The sequence below is a fragment of the Coturnix japonica genome, chromosome 25, assembly GCF_054131305.1.
Source record: "Coturnix japonica strain WE chromosome 25, WE-NBRP24, whole genome shotgun sequence".
NCBI classification, from domain to species: Eukaryota; Metazoa; Chordata; class Aves; order Galliformes; family Phasianidae; genus Coturnix; species Coturnix japonica.
The window spans coordinates 6,735,001-6,755,641 of record NC_140687.1 but is presented as its reverse complement, the minus strand read 5'-3'; the positions used below and the strand labels follow the sequence as shown (position 1 = coordinate 6,755,641).

General features: G+C 46.3%; 1 protein-coding gene and 2 long non-coding RNA genes across 3 annotated transcripts in view; 2 read left to right on the top strand and 1 right to left on the bottom strand.

Annotated features, from left to right (window-relative positions):
* Window positions 1-3,680, top strand: part of LOC146756853 (uncharacterized) — a 31,086-nt gene extending 27,406 nt beyond the window's left edge. Inside the window, exons 3-4 of the mRNA XM_085523838.1 lie at window positions 2,024-2,691; window positions 2,860-3,680. Coding sequence (XP_085379964.1) covers window positions 2,024-2,691; window positions 2,860-3,570 — 1,379 coding nt within the window. The 3' untranslated portion in view covers window positions 3,571-3,680. The remainder of the gene's footprint in view (window positions 1-2,023; window positions 2,692-2,859) is intronic.
* A 3,411-nt stretch (window positions 3,681-7,091) lies between these two features.
* LOC146756852 (uncharacterized) lies at window positions 7,092-8,225 on the bottom strand. Its single transcript, XR_014937220.1, has 2 exons — window positions 7,544-8,225; window positions 7,092-7,468 (listed from the first exon to the last, which is right to left on the bottom strand). It is a non-coding gene; the product is annotated as an uncharacterized LOC146756852 (long non-coding RNA).
* A 9,490-nt stretch (window positions 8,226-17,715) lies between these two features.
* LOC146756851 (uncharacterized) overlaps window positions 17,716-20,641 on the top strand; it is a 3,291-nt gene continuing 365 nt past the window's right edge. Inside the window, exons 1-2 of the long non-coding RNA XR_014937219.1 lie at window positions 17,716-17,757; window positions 19,523-19,615. This is a non-coding gene — a long non-coding RNA (uncharacterized LOC146756851). The remainder of the gene's footprint in view (window positions 17,758-19,522; window positions 19,616-20,641) is intronic.

Here is a 20,641-nt window from a genome sequence, read left to right as displayed (position 1 = left end):
CTTGCCGTGCTTTGTCTTAAGTCCCCTCTCAGTCTCAGCTGTTGAACTAAGTGTCAGCTACCAGTTGTTTCAGCCTCCCAGTCTGAGACAACTTTGTGACGGTTCATCTCTTTGAGCCAGACTGTTTCCTGTGCTGCAGCTCATTGTCTTTCTCTGCAAGGCTGGGCAGTGCCCTGCAGAAGGGCTGAGCTGGGACTGGGACTGCTGCATTCCCTCACAGCTCCCCTGCCATTTCTCTTCTCTCTGCAGGCTCCAGTTCAACTTCTGCCTTCCAGCCGTGATCATCCCAGCCTGCAGGAGAGCAGCAAATGGCCGCAGCACATCCAGTTGAGGTAGGGGTTGGGGAAGCAGGCAGGAGAGGCCAAGGGGCCAGGGATGTGAATGCAGGGGAAGAGGGAGGTGCCCTCAGCCAGCGTGTGTGTGCTGGGGACAGAAAAGCAGCTGGGGTGTGAGGTTCTGTCCTGTGCGAGCTGCTTGCCTGGGCCTTGGCTGTTCCCAGCAAGGAGCCTCTTTGCTTGCAGGAGCCCGTGAGCTTTGAGGAGGTGGCCGTGTATTTCAGCAGGGAGGAGTGGGCGCTGCTGGACCCTGTGCAACGAGAGCTCTACCGGGATGTGATGTTGGAGACATACCAGTGTGTGGCCTCGCTGGGTGAGAGCTTGTCTGCCTTTCCTCCTCGTTAGGGCACCTTTGGCTGTGCAGAATGAGCCTCTGCAAGCCGGGCCTTGAATAAACACCATGCAGCTACATATTGACTCACACCACAGTGCCAGCAAGAAAGGAGATACTGAAAAGCATGAGTTTCAGTAGGGATTAGTATGCACGGCACTCTGATCAAAGCCACAGAGTCAGTGCTGGCAAGCAGGCATCAGCCAGGAGGGTGAAAACCAGCCCTTGTGTTGTGTGTTGCTTGGTGCCACCAGCTCCAGCTCACAGATGAATCCCTGGTTACTGCTATGGAATTGAGGATTTTCCATGCAATTGCCATCAACATTTTGATGCCTTGACCACTGGTAGACTGTAAGAAAACAAATAAGCTGTTGTAAAGTTAATTTGAAAGAAAAAATATCCCTTCACAGTGTTCAGAGATGTCAAAACATTCTTTGCTCCAAGGGAAGCTGTAGGCACAGTGTCATTTAGACCTAAATGGTGGTTTCTCCTTGGAGAGGGGCACAGAGTGGAACTGTTGAACAGGCACTGTGCCAGCATGAGGGAAATGCTCTCTTGTTCCCTGTTTCTCTCCCTGAAGCTCCACTTCCAGCCCCCAAGCCCATGCTGATCTCCCTGCTTGAACGAGGGGAAGACCCCTGGATCCCACATGTGCGTAGCCCTGAGACCATGCCAGGAGACCTCAGCCCAGGTGAGGTGGTGGAGGGAAGGGGAATGCTGGGGCTGTAAGAGCCTTCTCTGCCTGTGTTTTATTTTGGGCACCGTGTGCTATTGCTGCATTTCCTCTGTCATCCAGCAGCTGATGGGATCAAAAATACAAAGGAGGTTCCGCAGAGAAATTGTGTAGCGGAAATGCAGCTGAATCGCATCTCTGTGGAAGAAATCAGAAGGGATGTCCAGGAAGTCCTGCAGCAAGGTCAGGGTGAGCACATCAAGAAGCCCCTGGGAAAGCGTCTGGGAATGACACTGAGGAACCCAGTGGACTCCAACATAGGTCCAAAGCAGCCTGAGGAAACCAGGAGCAAGGATGTGTGCCAGATGAAAAAGCAGAATCCATGCACTGAGTGTGAGAAAAGCTTTAAACTGGATTCCAGCATCACTAGCCACCAGTGCACGCACTCAGCAAAGAGGCATTATGAGATCTGTGATTCTGCAGAGAGCATGAAATGGAGACTCCACCCCACTGGCCAGCAGTGCATGTACACAGGAGAGAGAGCCTTTGAGTGCTCTGACTGTGGAAAGACTTTTACGGACAGTGGGAGCCTCACTTCCCACCAGTGTATCCACAGAAGAGGGAGACTGTACAAGTGCCTTGAGTGTGGGAAGAGCTTGAAAGGTAGTTCTAAACTCAAAATACACCAACGTGTCCACACAGGAGAGCGACCGTATAAGTGCCTTGTGTGTGGGAAGAGCTTTAAGGATAGTTCTAAACTCAAAATACACCAACGTGTCCACACAGGAGAGCGACCGTATAAGTGCCTTGTGTGTGGGAAGAGCTTTAAGGATAGTTCTAAACTCAAAATACACCAACGTGTCCACACAGGAGAGCGACCGTATAAGTGCCTTGAGTGTGGGAAGAGCTTCAAAAACAGTTCCAGCCTCACCATCCACCATCGCATTCACACAGGAGAGAGACCCTGCAAGTGCACTGAGTGTGGGAAGAGCTTCAAAGGGAGAACCCACCTCACCATCCACCAGCGCGTCCACACAGGAGAGAGACCATATAAGTGCTCTGAGTGTGAGAAGAGCTTCAAAAGCAGTTCTAATTTGAAGCACCACCAGCGCATCCATACAGGAGAGAGACCATATAAGTGCTCTGAGTGTGAGAAGAGCTTCATAAGCAGCTCTGAACTGAAGATGCACCAGCGTGTCCACACAAGAGAGAGACCATATAAGTGCTCTGAGTGTGAGAAGAGCTTCATAAGCAGTTCTAATTTGAAGCACCACCATCGCATCCATACAGGAGAGAAACCCTATAAGTGTCCTGAGTGTGGGAAGAAATTCAAAAGCAGCTCTGAACTGAAGGTGCACCAGCATGTCCACACAGGAGAGAGACCATATAAGTGCTCTGAGTGTGAGAAGAGCTTCATAAGCAGTTCTGATTTGAAGCTCCACCAGCGTGTCCACACAGGAGAGAAACCCTGTAAGTGCTCTGAGCGTGAGAAGAGCTTCATAAGCAGTTCTGTTTTGAAGCTCCACCAGCGCATCCATACAGGAGAGAAACCCTGCAAGTGCTCTGAGTGTGGGAAGAGCTTCATAAGCAGCTCTGAACTGAAGCTCCACCAGCGCATCCACACAGGAGAGAGACCATATAAATGTCCTGAGTGTGGGAAGAGCTTCAAAAGGCGTGCTGAATTGAAGATGCACCAGCGTGTCCACACAGGAGAGAGACCATATAAGTGCTCTGAGTGTGAGAAGAGCTTCAAAGGGAGTTCTGATTTGAAGCGCCATCAGCGCATCCACACAGGAGAGAGACCCTGCAAGTGCTCTGATTGTGGGAAGAGCTTCATAAGCAGTTCTGATTTGAAGCTCCACCAGCGCATCCACACAGGAGAGAAACCCTATAAGTGTCCTGAGTGTGGGAAGAGCTTCATAAGCAGCTCTGAACTGAAGGTGCACCAGCGTGTCCACACAGGAGAGAGACCATATAAGTGCTCTGAGTGTGAGAAGAGCTTCATAAGCAGTTCTGATTTGAAGCGCCACCAGAGCATCCACACAGGAGAGAGACCCTGCAAGTGCTCTGATTGTGGGAAGAGCTTCATAAGCAGTTCTGAATTGAAGATGCACCAGTGCATGCACACAGGAGAGCGACCCTATAAGTGTCCTGAGTGTGGGAAGAGCTTCAAAAGGCGTTCTGAGCTGACACTGCATCAGAGCATCCATCAGGAAAAAGAGACCCTGTGAGTGTCCTGAGTGTGGTAAGAGCTTCAAAGGGAGTTCTGAATTGAAGCTGCACCAGCATATGCACACAGGAGAGAGACCATAGCTTCTGTCGGACATTTTAGAACATTTTGGCCAGGTCTGCATGCAGGGAGATGCCTGGGAACTTGTCTTTTCTCTCCCTCAGAGAATCCCATCTGCTGTGTTACCAGAATGTCTGCACCAGTGAGCTGAAATGGCAGGAAGCCTTGAGTGTGAGAAGGGCTTTGTGCTGAGCAGAGAGCTCCTCACACTCCCAGAAGAACTTCATGCAAAGCTCAGTCCTCATTAAACATTGCAGTCCACAGGACAGGTAGCTACTAGGACTGCATCTCCTGCAGGAAGAGTTTCTCTCAGGGCTGGTGCCTCATTTCTCATGGGAAAACCCCCAGCAGGAGAGACCCTCAAAATGCTGGAGAGCCCGGGGATGAGGGAGACCAATGCTTCTCTCCATGCAGGAAGAGTTTGCAAAGGAGACGGCATCACCGACACCCTCTGCAGAAGGGACTTAACCCAGGAGCTTCAGATGGCCTTTCCTTGCTGCCCAAAGCACTTCTCTCACCATGCCCGCTTTCCACTTCTACTCTTCCCACCAGCTGCTTTTTGATGCTGTTTCCTAGTGGAGAAGTGGTTGTGTAGGGATCTGCTGTGTGTCTGTGTGCATGTGTTGCTCTCAGTCATTTCTGGGCGCACTGATGCATCCCAGAGAAGGGTCAGCAGAGCAGTAACGTGGCTCTTGGAGGTTTTCTGAGAATCTTCTGTAGTGGAAAGAGAAGGGGGTGAATAAAGTAGCTGAGTTGTTCTGGAGCTTTCTTCACTGTAGTCTTGTTTTTGCTCTTAAAATAAATGTCAGCATGTGGAATGAGGAGAGGGAAAGGTGCAAGCAGGGTTTGGTTTTGGTGCCCTCTCCAGCCCACTGCTTGCTTCTGGACAAGGCATTTCCTTTCTTAATAGGGGAGATGCTCCAGGCCCTTCACCATCTTCGTGGCCCTACGCTGGACTCTCTCCAAGAGATCCCTGTCTTTTTTGTACTGGGGAGCCCAGAACTGGACACAATATTCCAGATGAGGCATTAATAGGGCAGAGTAGAGGGGGACGATCACCTCCTTCGACCTGCTGGACACGCTCTTTTTAATGCACCCCAGGATGTCATTGGCCTTCTTGGCTACAAGGGCACACTACTGGCTCATGGCCAATCTGTCGTCCACCAGGATGCCCAGGTCCCTCTCAGCAGAGCTCCTCTCCAGCAGGTCTTCCGCCAGCCTGTACCAGTGCATGTAATTATTCCTCCCTAGGTGCAAGACTCTACACTTGCTTTTGCTAAACCTCATCCGGTTTCTTACTGCCCAGCTCTCCAGCCTGTCCAGGTCTCGCTGAATGGCAGCACAGCCTTCAGGCGTGTCAGCCAATCCTCCCAACTTCGTGTCATCAGCAGACTTGCTGAGGGTGGTCACTATCCCCTCATCAAGGTTGCTGATGATGTTTAACAAGACCAGACCCAGTACAGACCCCAGGGGGACACTGCTAGTTACACGCCTCCATCCAGACACCACACCGGCAATGACAAGCCTCTGCACTCTGCCAGTCAGCCAATTCTCAACCCACTTCACTGTCCACTCATCTATCCCATACTTCCTCAGCTTTATAAGGATGTCATGGGGGACAGTATCAAAAGCCTTACTGAAATCAAGGTAGACTACATCTACCGCCCTCCCCTCATCCACCCAGCTAGTGACATCTTCATAAAAGGCGACCAGGTTGGTCGAGCACGACCTCCCCTTGGTGAACCCATGCTGAGTACTCCTGATAGCCTCCATATCACCCAGTTGTCTGGAGATGGCATCCAGCACAAGCTGTTCCATCACCTTCCCTGGGACAGAGGTGAGGCTGACTTGCCTGTAATTACCCGGGTCTTCCTTCTTGCCCTTTTTGAAGACTGGAGTCTTTTTGCTTTTATAAACAAAGCTCTTCTTGTGGGTTGCTGAGCACTCTGAGGTTCTTTGAAGTCAATTGACTACAAACCTCCTGAGTGGCCCTCTGTATCTCATAGGACTGGCACTGCCAGATTTTCTCTTGTATCCTAGGCATAGCCAAAGGCCATGTAAAAGGTGACTGCTTTTTTCATCATGGCTTTATTAAAGCTAACAAATATTGGCACTAATGGATTTCTGTCACTGAATACCAGTGTAGTCTCCTCTGTTTACTGAAGGCTGTGCAAAAGCTCTTGGACAGACCTAAAGCTGAATACTGAACAGCAAAAGATCAGCTATGAGCACAGGTGTAAGAGGTGGTGGAAATCCATATTGTCATTTGGAGCTGCTAGGCATCCACAATGATGCAGGTGGGAATGGCAGCTGGTGAGTAATAAATGCAAAGAAGGACCCAATCAGCGTCTAACAAATACACTGCAGGAAGATAAAGGAAATCTGTTGAGGGTTTGTATCCTTATAGTGCATGAGGAACTACTTGGAAACAGGTTGGGAAAGCAGAGGGGCCAGGAGGTGACCATAGTGGCCTGACGAATGAAAGCAGCCTCAAATAGATTCATCAGACCACCTGCTGTTGGAGCCAGACTCATGCTGAGCCTGCAGTTGCACAAACCCAATGACTTGCAGCATCCAGGCTGTAGGTGCAGGAGAAATACCATGTACCATTGCCTGCTGGTGGGATGTGCATCTGGCTGCTTCCTTGCAGCTTCAGCTCTGCTCTGCAGCTCCCTGTGTCCATGAGGAAAGCATGTCTTTGCTCAGGGGTGCTGTTTGTATGAAGAAGAGCAACTTATGAACTCCTTCTCTCATGTGAGTATAACCTTTCTCCCCTGCAGTCGGAGGGGATTTGCACCAAGAGCCAGTGGAGAGCAGACTTCCTTGTGCACAGCATAGCCAGGACAAAAGAAATTGTGCTACAGACTGTCAGTTCAGACTGTGTGTTTAGGAAAAGTCACTAATTTTGTGTCTTTCCCTCTGGAGTTTAATACAGGGAAAACCCACTCAGCTGCTCTTCCTGCTGGAGTTGCTGGCTTTCCCCATCCGACAAAGTGATCCCTGTGGTCACTGCAGAGGGAGGCAGAAAAGAATGGATGGCACCACAAGCTCATTATAAAAATGTGGGGAACCAGAGTTAATGAATCTTGGATGAGCCCCTGATCAGCCTGGCCCTGGGTGTGGCAATGGAGGGAGCTGGTCCAGGAGGATCTGATTAAAATCTCATAGCAATGACAGTCCCTAGAATGCAGGAGGCTGTGATGTGTCTATCTGTGCTTGCATCTGGTAGGGGCCACTGATGTAGAGCTGGGATCTCTCTGGATTAGATCAGTAGGATTTCTACCAGGACAGATATTATAGGGATTTACATGTTCCCTGACCTGGCAGCTTGCCCTAATGAAACACTGATTATGCAACAGCAATCTAACTTAAGCTCTAGCCAAAAAAAATCCTCTGTGCTGAGAGATGGTGAGAGTACTCTCTCTGCAATGGCAAGGATTTGAAATTGTGCAGTGCATTAAGTTTGCAGATAATGAAACAATCAGGCTGTTTATTGTTGGTGCATGAAAAACAAAACTGGAAAAACTACAATTAGTGCCTGCCCTGAGATTCTCCTAGTTGTATGGCCAGATTAATGGATGAAAGTGTTTCCTTTGTGTGAATGGGAGATTAGTTCTGCTTGTCTCTCATTTCATGGCCAGTGGAGCTAAGGATAGCTCAAGGTGTCTGATATATAGCAGAATCAGAACTGAACCCCGGTGTCCTGCTGCCACATCCAGGAGCTGTGAACCCTCCTTTGCTGTCCAGCAGACCCCCAGTGCTGGGCATCCCTGAGAGCTGGCTGCGAGGGATGGAGGAGTTGCAGGATTCCTGCGTTTCTTGCTACCAGCTGCCTCTTCCTGAAGGAGAAACAAGTAAACAGTGAGTACAAGCAGCTGAGTGTGGAAAGGGATAGAAGATGGTCTGGGACTTACCACTTTGTCAGTGTGAAAAGGGCTGTTCCCAAGGCAGTATATGTCCCAGAGGCTGGAATGGACTACAGATGGCTGAGATGCTGCATGCAATTGTTTTTCAATCTTTGCTGTGATAACGCTAAAGGCAGGGCAGCTTGATGAACAGACTGCTGAGCTGGCACCTGTGAGCTTTCAGTGGAGTCTGCCTTCATCAGGACATTTTTTTCCCCTCTTTTGCCCATCTCTGAAGAGGAAATAGTGTCATCTGCACAGTGAAACACCCTGAGACCTACAGCACTAAGAACCTGCTACCAGTACCACCAGGGAGAAAATGTTTGCCAAGCAGCCATCAAGTGCTTTTTCAAAGTTCTGCCACACCACATCCATCTTTCTTCCAGCTGCAGAGACCTCCCACCTTCTCACTCCATGAAGGGGATGGAAGATCCAGCCCCAGGCAAGTGGATGGGGTTAACCTGTGGATTCTTCTAGTGCCAGGTTTTAATCAAAGAGCTGGAGTTATGCCAGAGCCAGTCAGCTGTGGTGGTGGGTGTGTGAGAGTCTAGCACATCTTGATTATTAGGGGCATTAAGAAAGCCATTCAGAATTTAGCGATCTCAAACAGCACTAAGTAGGGTGTTAGAAGATGAGCTAATGTTCCCTTTAATACCCATCTTGGTTCTCCTTTTCTTAATTTCTTTTTATTTTCTTCTTCTTTTTCTTTTTTTTCTCAGACTTTACAAACCTGTATGAACAATAAAACTAGGTATTGTTTTAATAAGGGACTGCCTCTAAGACACGAGTTGCATTCTTAAAATGCTTTAAATGGCTATGGAGGGAGATGAAGGCCAAGCAGGAAGGACAGAGAATACAAATGTCCCAGGGATTGGACATGTGCTTGTGGGTCAGCATTGCCTGGAGCACCTCAGTGTCCATTTCCTCTGTCTTCAACCTACACAAACTGGTGCAGCTGGTCAGCTGGGAGTCAGGGCACAGTGCCTGACCTCGCAGTATCAAATACAACTTGGAATCTCAAGGGGGAAATAGTTGGAAAGGAATTCAAGAGGTCACTTAGGCTCTCTCTGTACTGACAACCTGAATAGTTAAATTATTCCTGGTTTTCAAAGTAATGTATATCCTTCCTTGGCACTCACTGTTAATCAGTGCTTGGTTACAAAAGACTGCAAGTCTTGTTCTGGAGCCAGCTTCCAATTTTTGCAGTGATTCTGTGATGTTCCCATCCTGAGAGCCTAGAAATGAGTTTACATTTATGGTTGTATTTGTTTGCACCGGGTTTTCTTCATTCTGTGTTTTGCTGAACATTTCCCCTAAGTGAAGATAAATATCCTAATTTTTATGTGCTGTAACAGTCTCTTTAAAAGTCCTTTGAAAGGGAAAGCCCTTTCCTGATGTGTTTCCCCTCCCTCCAGTCTTGTAACAGAAGCCACAAGCATTTCCAAACAAAGCTTTTTACAATTCTCTTTCTATCTTTTCATCTCTATTTCATTATATGGCCTATAGTGCTCATTCCTCCTTTCTGCTTGTTGAGTAAGTAGTGAATAAATCACTATTTATTGGCGACCAAAGGACTGCTGCTGTGAAGTGAAACATTAACAGGGTGAGAGAGAGCCAGGACTGCTCAACAAGGTTCATCTTCAAGCACTACATAGCTGTGCTCATCTGGTGCACCCAGAGCAGAAGGAATGGCAGAGAAGGACTGTGAGCTGCAAACTGCAAAGGAAGCCCAAGCTGGTGAGAGAATTTCTTAAAACTCCTTTTGCTAAACTGAAGGCAAAAAGGCACCAGGAGTGATGAGAAGTTTCCCCGATGTGCACAGGCTGACTAGTGACCCGCTAACAGGCACTTAAAGACAGTTTAGGTGCTTGATATTGTTAGTGTTGTTGACTGACATACCTTTACAAGTTTGAGTCCCTAAGAACTAGTGAGTAGAACAGGGAGGCAGGACTGAAGACTTGTGGCATATTTTCTTGGTTGATCAAGTGAAACATTTGTGTTTATTTTTTTAAATTACTCTGGGATGAGTCTGCAGGTGACTGGGAGCCAGTCTTGGTCTGTCTAAATAAGTTAAGCTGTGATCTTTTCTATAATGGAAGAACTGGAGAAAGGAATCTGGAGAGATCATCTTGTCCATCTGAAGACAGACCACAGCCTGAAGTGTTCCTGGCACAGCTGTAACTTTTTCTTAGGAAAAGAGGAGAGAAACAAAGATATAGTGAAAATACTATTAAAGGATGACCAGTGTGTGTGAATTCAAAATGAGACTCATTAGAAAGAGACCAGTGTGGCTGAGCTGAAAATCAAGAAGGAATTGAACAAGATGAATGCAGACATAAATGAATTGATCAGCTGAGTATAAACAGATTAATGTGTACAGCACTGCAGGATAAAGTACTGAGGATCTAAGAATTGTAAATGCAAAAGGAAAATGCAGATTGTCCTCCTGTGGATTTAGGGATCTGAAAAATGTAGAAGATTGACTCGAAGTTGTAAACTAATATATTCATGGAAACTTACAGCTATGCAAGGCATCTGGTAGCCAAGTTTTACATTGAAGCGTGGATCATCTTACAGGTTGTCCGCTTGCAGGAAGAACAATGCAGAAAAAATCTTACATAAAGCAAAGCAGTCCTTGCTTGCCAGTTGAAGTTGTTTAGAACAGGCTTTTCATGGAAATTCAGAAGAGTGAACATCAGAGGGGCACCTGATTCGTCTGCCAGCTCTGGAACAGGGCCTGACATATTCAGCCAGTCCCTAAGATGATCTTAAATATCCAACATCAAGGACTGCCTCAACTGCACCACCTTTCTGCCAGTGCTCCCACATCCTTGCAAGAGGGAAATTTGGACAAAAGAGGCCCCAGATCTTCTTTACTGAAGTCAGTTATTTTCCTCATCTTATTAATGAAGGTAGAGAATAGTTGATCTCTGTGTCATTTTTCCTGGGGGTAGCATTTGGCAGCCATTCCTGAATTTCATCTTATTCATTCCAGAGCCACAAGATGTTATCTCCCACATAAAAATTTTGAGTTAATGCCCTATTCTCCATCCCAGTTTTGGGCACAAGTGCAAGCAGCCTGCTGGCTGTGCTTTTGTTCTCTTTGCTCATGGAGAAGTTGGGAACCTGCATGTTTTCTACCTTCCCAGTTTGGTGAGAAAGTATTGTGAGAGGGATTTCCTGTTTGCCCACTGGATGGATATTTCACATGAAGCCTCACTTGCCTTTTTAAAGATAATGGTGAAGCTTGTGCTACCTCTGACTCTTACAAGGAAGTTGGTTCAAAAACAATATCCACACCTTGAAGTGAATTTGATCAGGCTGTAGCAATTTGAGCACAACTGAAGCATCTGAATATTGTATATTGTGGCTTCTTCTTTCTTTTGTTGAAGACATACAAAAAGAACACAACTTCCCTGGCTTCTCTCGATCAGCCTTTGTTTGCTTGTTTTCTAGTTTCAATAAGACTTTCATTTTCCTTCCTCTTTCTCCAGTATTTACAGCATTTCTAACACCTATTCTTATTGCCTTTTGTGTCCCCTGCTAGCTATAATTCATTTTGTGCCTTAGCTTTTCAGCCTCTATTGCTCCATACTCGATCTGTTTGTTTATACTCATCTTCAGAAGTGTCACCTTATTTCCATTTGTGGTACAATTCCTTTCCAATTCTCATCCCAGCCACACAGGTCTCCTATCAAGTTCTATTCAACTTGCATCTGAGTTGCTTGCACATATATTCTCCTTAACTCATTCTCACTGTTTGCTTTGACTCACTATTTATTACTACACATTTTTATTCTTTTTTTCCCCCCTTTCTGTCTGAGAAAACCTTCCAGAAGATAATGGCCTAAACATCTCTGCACTGTATTTGACAAGCAGCATGTTAATTCTACTGACTGATACATATATTTTTATTCATGCTAGTATTAGAAAAATCATTTAGCTGGTGTAAAGCACAGGTCTGTGTACTCACAAAGGAAGCATAGCTGCAGGATTCTGAAGATAATATTAAGGCATCACATTGCATCAGCATGGGAGCCCTGCATGAGGGATGCTGAAACCTCTCCTGTCTTGCTTTTGTGTAATCCTTTAATAAACTTCACTGTGTTTGTCCTGCTCATCTGTGCATAGCAGAACACAGCAGGCTCCTACTGAGGCTTGGCTGGAGATGCTTTGGCAAGTAAGAGAGACCAACAGCTGGCTTGGAAATATTTCTGCTGCCTTCAGTAAGGGGTCAGATTGACAGGACTCAAGAGTATATGCTGGCCTGGTGTGCAGGAGACAGGACCAACTTGCACATGATCTGTTATTTGTGTTGCTCTTAGCCTTGAATATACTTTAAAGTCATTCTTGCCTGTGAAATGGGCTTAACAGAGATGTTCTCTGTGTCTTGTTAGCAAGAACTGAAGGCAGGCTAAGGATCTGTGGTATGAGCAGATGCCTCTTTCCTGGTTTGTCAACTGCAAACCTGGCTCCATTATACCCAGCATTAGCAGCAACTTGGTGCTGGAGCTAGGGGTGAGTTTATGGAGACACTGGTACCAACTGCAGATCCTGGGTATGATCTGTGCTTTTTCTGATAAGAAACAGGAGGAATATTTGGGAAATTGCTTTGAATATTTGCCTTTTAAAGAAGCCAAATGGAAGGGGAAGAAAAAGCCCTGCACTGCACCCAAAATGCCACAGAGCTGCAGCCACTCAGGGTGGTTTATGGGAAGGCTGTGAATTTTGTTGTAACTGCAGGCATTGCTGGGGAGTACTGATAAGGAGCTCCCTGGATTCCCGTGGGAAGGGCAAATGAGGAGGGACAACAGGGTGGGTGCCTGCTGGGAGCCGGGTGCTCCCTACCCAGCATAGAAAGCATTTGCATCATAGGGATCCCAGAGGTGGCCTTTTGTATATAAGGAGATGTTACAGAGGATTTGAAGCTGCTTCTGGGTGCTGTCTGTGCCCTCAGGATTAAACTGCCCCATAGGGGAAGTCAAGGATGTTCCAGGGAGTTGGTGTGGAAATGTACCCTGGTCCTGGAACAGCAAAGAAATGACTTAATACCGTGCAGGCACCTATGACATCCAGTGTCTAAGGGTGATGAGTGTTTCAGTGGTTATGACTTGGAGTAACATGATTTTTCAGTGGAGCGGGACCCCTGTGGAATGAACCTGACATTACCACAATGGAGGACAGATTGATGCTTTTCTCCTAAATCAGCAGGCTCTAGAGGTCTCTGGGACCCTGGATTTTTATTCGTCTCACATCTGTGCAGCATACGGGGCTGTGCTGGGTTGATGTGTGTAAGACAGCTGGGAGCATGCCAAGCAAACTGGAGGTCTGTGCTACAAAGTGCTCACAGCCCCAACCTGCAGAAGGTTTAAGCTGCACTCCCCAGCTCTTCCTGAGCTCTGCTGTTGTCTTTCTTTATGGCATCTCCCTCCCCTTTCTGCCCAGGGAGGTTGTGGATGCCCCGTCCTTGGAGGTGTTCAAGACCAGGTTGGATGGGGCCCTGGGCAACCTGATCTATGGGATCTCTGTGGGGTCTATGGGGTCTCTATAGGGATCTATGGGGTCTCTATGGGGATCTATGGGGTCTATGGGGTCTCTATAGGGATCTATGGGGTCTCTATGGGGATCTATGGGGTCTATGGGGTCTCTATCAAACTTCATGCCTGAGGTTGGAAATCTTCCCAGTCAACTCACCACGGCCACAGAGCACGGTGGGAGACGAGACGAGAGGGGAGATGAACACTTTTCAGAGAAACGAATCCAAGGAAATTTGTTCACTTTTATTTCTGCAGGAGATGATCCCCCCAAAGGAGATTTCCCTGTTCAGAAAAAATCTCCGGTGAGTGTTACAGCTCATTTACTTTGCTATGCTTTCTGCTCAGCTTGCTCTAAACATTGCAAGATCTCTCTGTTCTTTCCTCTTTTGTGCTCTGGCTAGAGACAAACACCCTTTCTTGCAGAGGGTTGAAGTAAGCGTTAACAACTCCATGCAAAAATTCCCTCCACTAACCTGATTAAGTTGACAAAGGGCAGCTTAAAGTGTAAAAATGAACTGCATCCTTGGGGAAAAATAAAAGTGAGGGTTTGCATTGCTGCCTTTTTCCTGAATGCTCCTTTCCTTGCGGGAAAGGACTTCCTTCTGTCAATTGCAGGGAGCTGTCATGCATGGGTAGGAGGGAGCTGGGTTGTGCGTTTGCTTCCTTTGGTGAGACCATTGAGACAGGTTTCCAGGTGCTGCTAAGCAGGAGGAGGGATGGGGATGTTACCAGTGGTCCCTTTCACGCCAGGATTCAAGGGCTAAGCCTCCGCGAATCCGGCCTCCTCCAGCCGGTGCCCATTTAACTACACGTTCACACCAATATGGTGAATAGCTAAATGGCGTTTTATTGTGTGTGTTAGCGGTTTAAATAAGCCGCTATCTACTTCGTCTACACCCCTTCTACATATGCATAAATCCTTCTACATATGCATAACCAAGCAGGGGAGGGCCTATCGCGTTACATCCCGAATGTTCGTGCACACCTAATGCAACATGGGGACTTTGGACAGGCCACTGATGTGTGTCCCAGAGCCTCAGCTTTACGTCTTTGGCTGTGAGTTAAGCCAGATTCATTGTTTGCTTACCTTGCAGCTCTTGCGTTTGTGTAGGTTTTCAGGCTAGTTCCAGCTGAGGGCTTGACACTAAATACCGTACACTATATTGGCTTTGGTAAGAAAGAGGCTTGTTTTGCACGTGCTTTGATTCACAGGACAGTGTGGTAGTAATTGCTCTTGCAGCCAGTTATGTCATAAGCAAGCTAGATATTTAGCTGACTGTTTTAAGTACTGTGCAGGCATTAATTATTGGATATTCAGAGCTCATGTGAAATACTAATCTTAGTCCTATTTTGCAGCTGATCAGCAAGAGAGAGAAGTGAAAGCCAACAAATCTGCCACTGGCACTTTAAGGGATACCTTATTTTCTCTCTCTCTCTCTCTTTTTTTTGTTTTTTGTTTTGTTTTTTTTTCTTCTTGAAGACACAGATCTATCAACTTCCACAATATTTCTAAGAGCTCCATAATCCTGCACATCCCAGGCTTACAGTGGTTAGCTAAGCACAGCAGTGTAGCTGTGTGATCGTCAATCCAGGTTTAGCCTCTTTGCTTTTGCTGGGGCTATCTGCTGAGCAAGGTCCTCCTCTGCAAAAGTGAGCAAACTGCAGCTGGCTCTTCCCATGGATGAAGGTTGCCCACTTTTGGATGTCCAGGCAGGCCCCATGCAGGTCAGTGATGTAGCAGAGAGAGCACCTGAGTGTTTCTGTGTGCGCTGATGCTGTCTCACAGCGTCCAGGCCAGACGAAAGTGTCCCTGCTTGTAAGTCCCTTGCTCAGCATTTGTAAGCAGTTACTTAAGGTGCTGGCTCAGGCACTGGGGAAGGTTTAGCTGTACAGTCTCTCTTCTTGCTCCCCTTTTCCTGCTTGCAGACACTGATGTGTTGGAGGTGCCCATCCCAGAGCAGGAGCCACTGCCAGGGTTTCTGTCACTACAGGTCACAGCATGGCACGTTGTACCTCCTACTGATGCACACAGATCCTGCAGGGTTTGTGCACGGAGCAGTGATTTCAGGCAGCAGCTTTCCCTACACCTGGCTGCCTTGGCTTTGTGGAGTCCCACTCTGTATCTGCATCAAATGCTATTAATTATCAGAGTACTGACAACGAGGTCTGGGAAAGAGTGGAAGAAAGATATCCCTGTTATGTCATTTTATTTCCAAGTTCAAAAAATGCCACAAAGTAACCAGAGGAAGCATTATTTCCTCCTTATGGCTTTTCCTCTATAATATTAAGAACGTGTTGCGGGAGAGCATTGTGCATTTGTGCATTTGCAGCTTCTATATACTGCCATTTTTCAGGCTGGTCTAAAAGCAGGAGCCCTGGGTCCAGTTTCCAAGGGAGCACCCTCTGTGCACTCTGTCTTGGTAGCCATATGCTGAGCATGACAGCTTCAGCACAAACGATAAATGAAATGGATAATTACATCTTTATTCAAGTGAACCCAAGGGTTTCTTAATAACAAGGCATTCCATGAATAGTGAGAGGAAAGTATTTCAAAAATCACAAAAATATCACAGATGCTGGGTTAGGGAATGGAAATGGGTTTAGTTACAGTGTTGTGTTGTTTTTGTTTTTATTTTATTTAGCAAACAGTTTCTTCTCTTCTGTGGTCCTCGTATAATCTTGAGTGAGACACCATGATTAGCTAGTCATCTAACCTAGGAGGCATTGCTTTGGGAATCCAAATAAGCTCAAGTCTCGTGGTGGAATAAACCTCAATAAACACATCTATCTTCTTATCTGTGTTTGCATTTGAGACTCTGGGAAGTAATAGAGGAATTCATTACTTCTGACACGAGGTACAGAAATGCATACGAAGAGTTCATCTCACCATACCACGGCTGTTTAAAACTTTGGATGTAAATGCAGATGACAGTATTACACCCCCGTCCCTCACCCCATGTATGGCCAGCCTGTCTCTCCCACTAATTGGCAGAGCTGTGAAATCTTGCTGTCCTTGGTGGGAGGCAGTGGAGATAAGCAGCTTCCAGCAGCTCCCAGCTGCTTAGCTGGGACCACCGTGGGTAGTAGAGGGATGGGGGCCTGCACAAGGTCACGCTAAGACCTGGCTGTTCAGGTGCCTTGCACTTCATTTGGAAACAGCAGATTTTAGCTTGAGTGAAGTTGATGTCAATAAAAAAGTAGCCAATTTCAGACAGGTTTGAGAAGTGCATAGCTCTTTTGTTTGATTTTTGTTTAATGAATTGAATTGTCCATAGCTCTGCCAGCATTCTTGGGATATGAAATAGCTGCCGTGGCTGAAGCTCTGCTGCAGTAAATGCAGTGGTGCAGTTTGGTGTAACTGAGGTGCAGAGACTGAGGGCAGTTGACACTGAGGAAGAAGCAGCTCTCTGGGTGCTGGGGGAGGCAGCAGTTTCAGGGGAGAGCAGTAACTCTGTGTGAAGTATAGATAAAAATGCATCTGAAGGTGTATTTTGCGTCTCAGTGGGATGTTATGTTGCAGCAGAGAGGCAGTACAATCTTTCCAAAGAAGTTTCTAGAGCTTAGGGCATAGCAGATGTTGGCTGCTGGCAGTTCTGGAGTCCCTTTGCTGTTCCTTATGGGGTCCACACCTGCCAGGAGGGTTCATAGGGAACCCTAACCAAAGCAAGATGGATGTGTGGCCTCCTTACTCCTTTGAGTCCAACCTGCAGGTTAGCCAGGCAGCACTGAGCACCTGGCTTTCAGACTGGACTCCTCTCTGCTGCCCAGGTGCCGTGTGGATGTGTTGCTGGGGTGAAAACTGTCGATAAGCTGATATGTTCTACTTTAATTCCTGTAGAAACTCTGTGGCTCCAACTACCCCCTGAGCATCGCCTTCATTGTGGTGAATGAGTTCTGTGAGCGCTTCTCCTACTATGGCATGAGAGGTATGTGGCCCATGGGAAGAGACTATCCGATCCTTGGGTTTCTGTATATGATGGCCTGGCGTTCCAGAGTTCTGCTGTATATGGTCTCAGTTGTCTTTCAAAATAAACTGGTATTCTGGGATATAAACATGAACAGCACACCCTGATGTTGAAGCTAGACCTATTTTAAACACGAATTGGGACTAGAGACCTCCAGTGTTGCTTCCAGTCTGAATTTTTTATATCATTCTTGGTCTCAAACCAGTTTTTCCAGCATGTGATGTCTTTCAGTTGTGTGCATTCTGTGTGTCTTTGAATTGAATCATATAGGCACCTAATTTGCAAATAGAAAATATGCATAAACAGAACTACAGGTTCGGGTGTGATAAGCTAGAAAATATATTTTCCAGCTAAACACAAATGCTTATGAGCAGGGGAAGCCTGATACTCACATACCTCATTTGAGCTTCTCCTGTGTCAGGGATTATGAGGAATAGATCTGAAAGCACAGATCTTTCCACAGCAGTGCTCATAGCTGGTACGCAAGTCCTTGTTTTCCTTGTCACTGTGATGTAGCTTCCTGCTTACCCACAGAGATGCACATCAATTATCTGATGTGGTTTGCTTGCTTCCTTTTAGCTGTCCTGACGCTGTATTTCATAAGCTTCTTCCACTGGGATGAGAATCTCTCCACTGCTGTGTACCATGCCTTTTCTGCTCTCTGTTATTTCACACCTATCATTGGAGCCATCGTGGCAGACTCATGGCTGGGGAAATACAAGTAAGTAGACATTTCTCTAATTCAGACAGGATCTGTCTGCAATGTACAGCCTGCATGAGATTCAGTGCTGCCCGCGCTTCTGATTTTGAGCTAGTTCACGGTGCAGCAAAGACACACTTTTGACATATTAACAGCTTCTCTATGTTAACTGGTGAACAACTAATGTGTTTGCTCATGCTGTTACACGCTCCCCTTTCACCCAATGACCAATAGGCAATGCAATTCAAATCAATAAATTAAATCATAGATCACAATGTTCCTCCCCTCTCCTTCCCCATGAACCTTGAGGAAACTAAGATATAGGGTGGTTAACCCTCAGCTTGCCAAGTTCTGTTGCTGAGATAGATTCAAAGTGGTAAGGAAGCAGTATTGTCCTCTTGATCTAGTAGTTTCAGATGAAATGTCACTAGCTGTACTCACATATGCTTTCTCAGTTTAGGGAATGCATTAACACAACCATTTTTATCCCAGAGTAACCTGGACTCGGACAAATCATCTCCCTTAGTACAAAACCAGCTAAACTCTCCCTGAGAAAATTAGGGACTCTTCCCTTAGGCTGATAATTTGCAGGCAGGGCCACCGTCTGACCCAGAGTGGTGGTGAGCAGCTGTACACAGGCCATTCTTTCCTTGGCACTGTCTGCTCTCTGCCTGAGGAGTCTTGCTGTTAGTGATGAAGTGCAGCTGAACCCTTCCCTATAGGTCTAAGCACATCTGGCAGTGTGAGTCTCTACATGGAAAAAAATGGCTGCAATATGCCTTTGTAGCAGAAAGCTCTTCAAGAGATATCACTATTCCTTTTTTTCTTTGTGCTTTATTTTAGTCATTTTCTCGAGTGAAATAAACCTACACACATGCACATACACAAAGTTGGCTTGTTTTTTAACTTCATTAGTCGTCTGTGAATACTCATTGCTGTTTGAGGATGGATATCCATCTTGCAGCGTAATGTTGTGAAAAAATAAACCATTAGGCAAACTTTTGTGCACTAGGCAAGAGGTTTTTCCCGGAGTAATCCCCTGGTCTTTATAAATGGTAGTTTTTGCTGCAATAGCTAAACCAATCCTAAGAACAAGATAACAGATTAGAGGAGCTCATGGGGCTTCTTCTAGATTCTCTTTCCTAACAAGTCCTTCCATTCTCGCTTTGAGCATTTTGTCTGCACATAAATAAATAAATGTGTTGATCTCGAAGACAATGAAGCAATGTAATGTACTCAAAAGCCTGACCCTTCTGGTCAGATTTCCTGCTCACACTCACCAAGATGTGGGAAGCAGATAGATGAGCTCAGTCCTCCAGAGGTGCTTGAGACTCAATTCAGTCTTGTAACAGGAAAACCACACTCCTAATTTGGTTGTAGTAATCAGGTGGGTTGAAAGCGTGCAGCAGTCCCTATGGATTCCTTCCAGCACAGTTAAGTGCATTCTACAAACTGCCAGTTATTAGTAGTCTGGAAACTGAGTTGGACCTGAAGAGTACTCATCTATTTGCAGTGTAGAACAGTTAGCTTATTCTACCCAGCAATCTCCGCAAAGAAAGTAGCATCTATGCTTCCCTAATCTCAGCCCATTTGCCTATCTCCTTTTTCCAGCATGCAAAATGTTGACGTGAAAGTTATAGCTGTCTGCAGTACTGGGGATATGGACAAAACTATTCCTTGTGCATCAGCCAAATAGACCTTTCATATCAGGAAACACAGGCACACTCTGTTTAGAGACTGTACATCACACAGCACCTTCAGTCACTGCTGTTTGCTTTGCTCGCAGGACTATCATCTACCTCTCCATTGTGTATGTGGTTGGCCATCTGATAAAGTCAGTCGGTGCAATTCCATCCCTTGGCAACCAGGCAGTTCACGTGTAAGTAGCAGCTGAAGCTGAATGTTCTCGTAGGTTGCAATGGTAGGTGGTTTACCCACTACTGTCACTTGTTTCACCTCCATCGGGCCAGCAGTTTGGAGGGGAAGTGTGAATTCACCAGGAAAAGCTTGGAACAGTCACCAGGACTGAGCCCTTTGATACAGGGACTTCTGATCATGCCTCTCTGCTACATTATGCTACTGGAGTTTGGTCTCTTCCATTCAATTGCTCCTTTCTTCCTCATTTTCTCATTGCTATAGCTGTCCAGCTCAGCAAGTCCCTTTGTGTACATGGGAAGACTAAATCCTAAATACACTTTTCTTTTTATTTATTTTTTTTTTTTATGTGTGACAGAGGAATTATCTGTGTTACTTAGAATCAGAGGATTGCTCAGGTTGGAAAAGACCTTAAAGATCATTGAGTCCAACTGCAACCTAACCATACTGCCCTAACTAACAACACTCTGCTAAATCATGTCCCTGAGCACCACGTCCAAATGGTTTTTAAACACATCCAGGGATGGTGAGTCAACCACCTCCCTGGGGGGCCTATTCCAGTGCTTAACTACCCTTCCAGTAAAAAAGTTTTTCCTGATATCCAACCTAACTTGTAGGATACTACTCTTCTTGCCCTCTAGACTCTGAACTGATAGGAATGTCAAAGTAGTTTTCCAGCTGGCATTTCTGAAGCCACTGTGCTGTTTTTACCAAGGTGGACCTGGCACTGAAAATACATGCATGCAGGCAGGAGTACATCTGGTTGATGGAGCAGCTTTCTTTTGTCCTAGATCTGGACAGTCCTGATACTCCTGTTCCACCCAGAAATAATCAGTAATCCTTTGGACCAGCAATGGGATTTTGAGGAGCGCTGGGAGGTAGAAAGCACCCAAGAGCCTATTTCAAACAGAATTGCTTTGCTTATCCAGACTGGAAGCCTTATATGCAAAGGGTCTTTTTGTTTTGTTTTAATTTTCCTTTTCACAATTGATTTCTGCAGCCTTTTGTTCTCAGATGAATGAAAAATAGT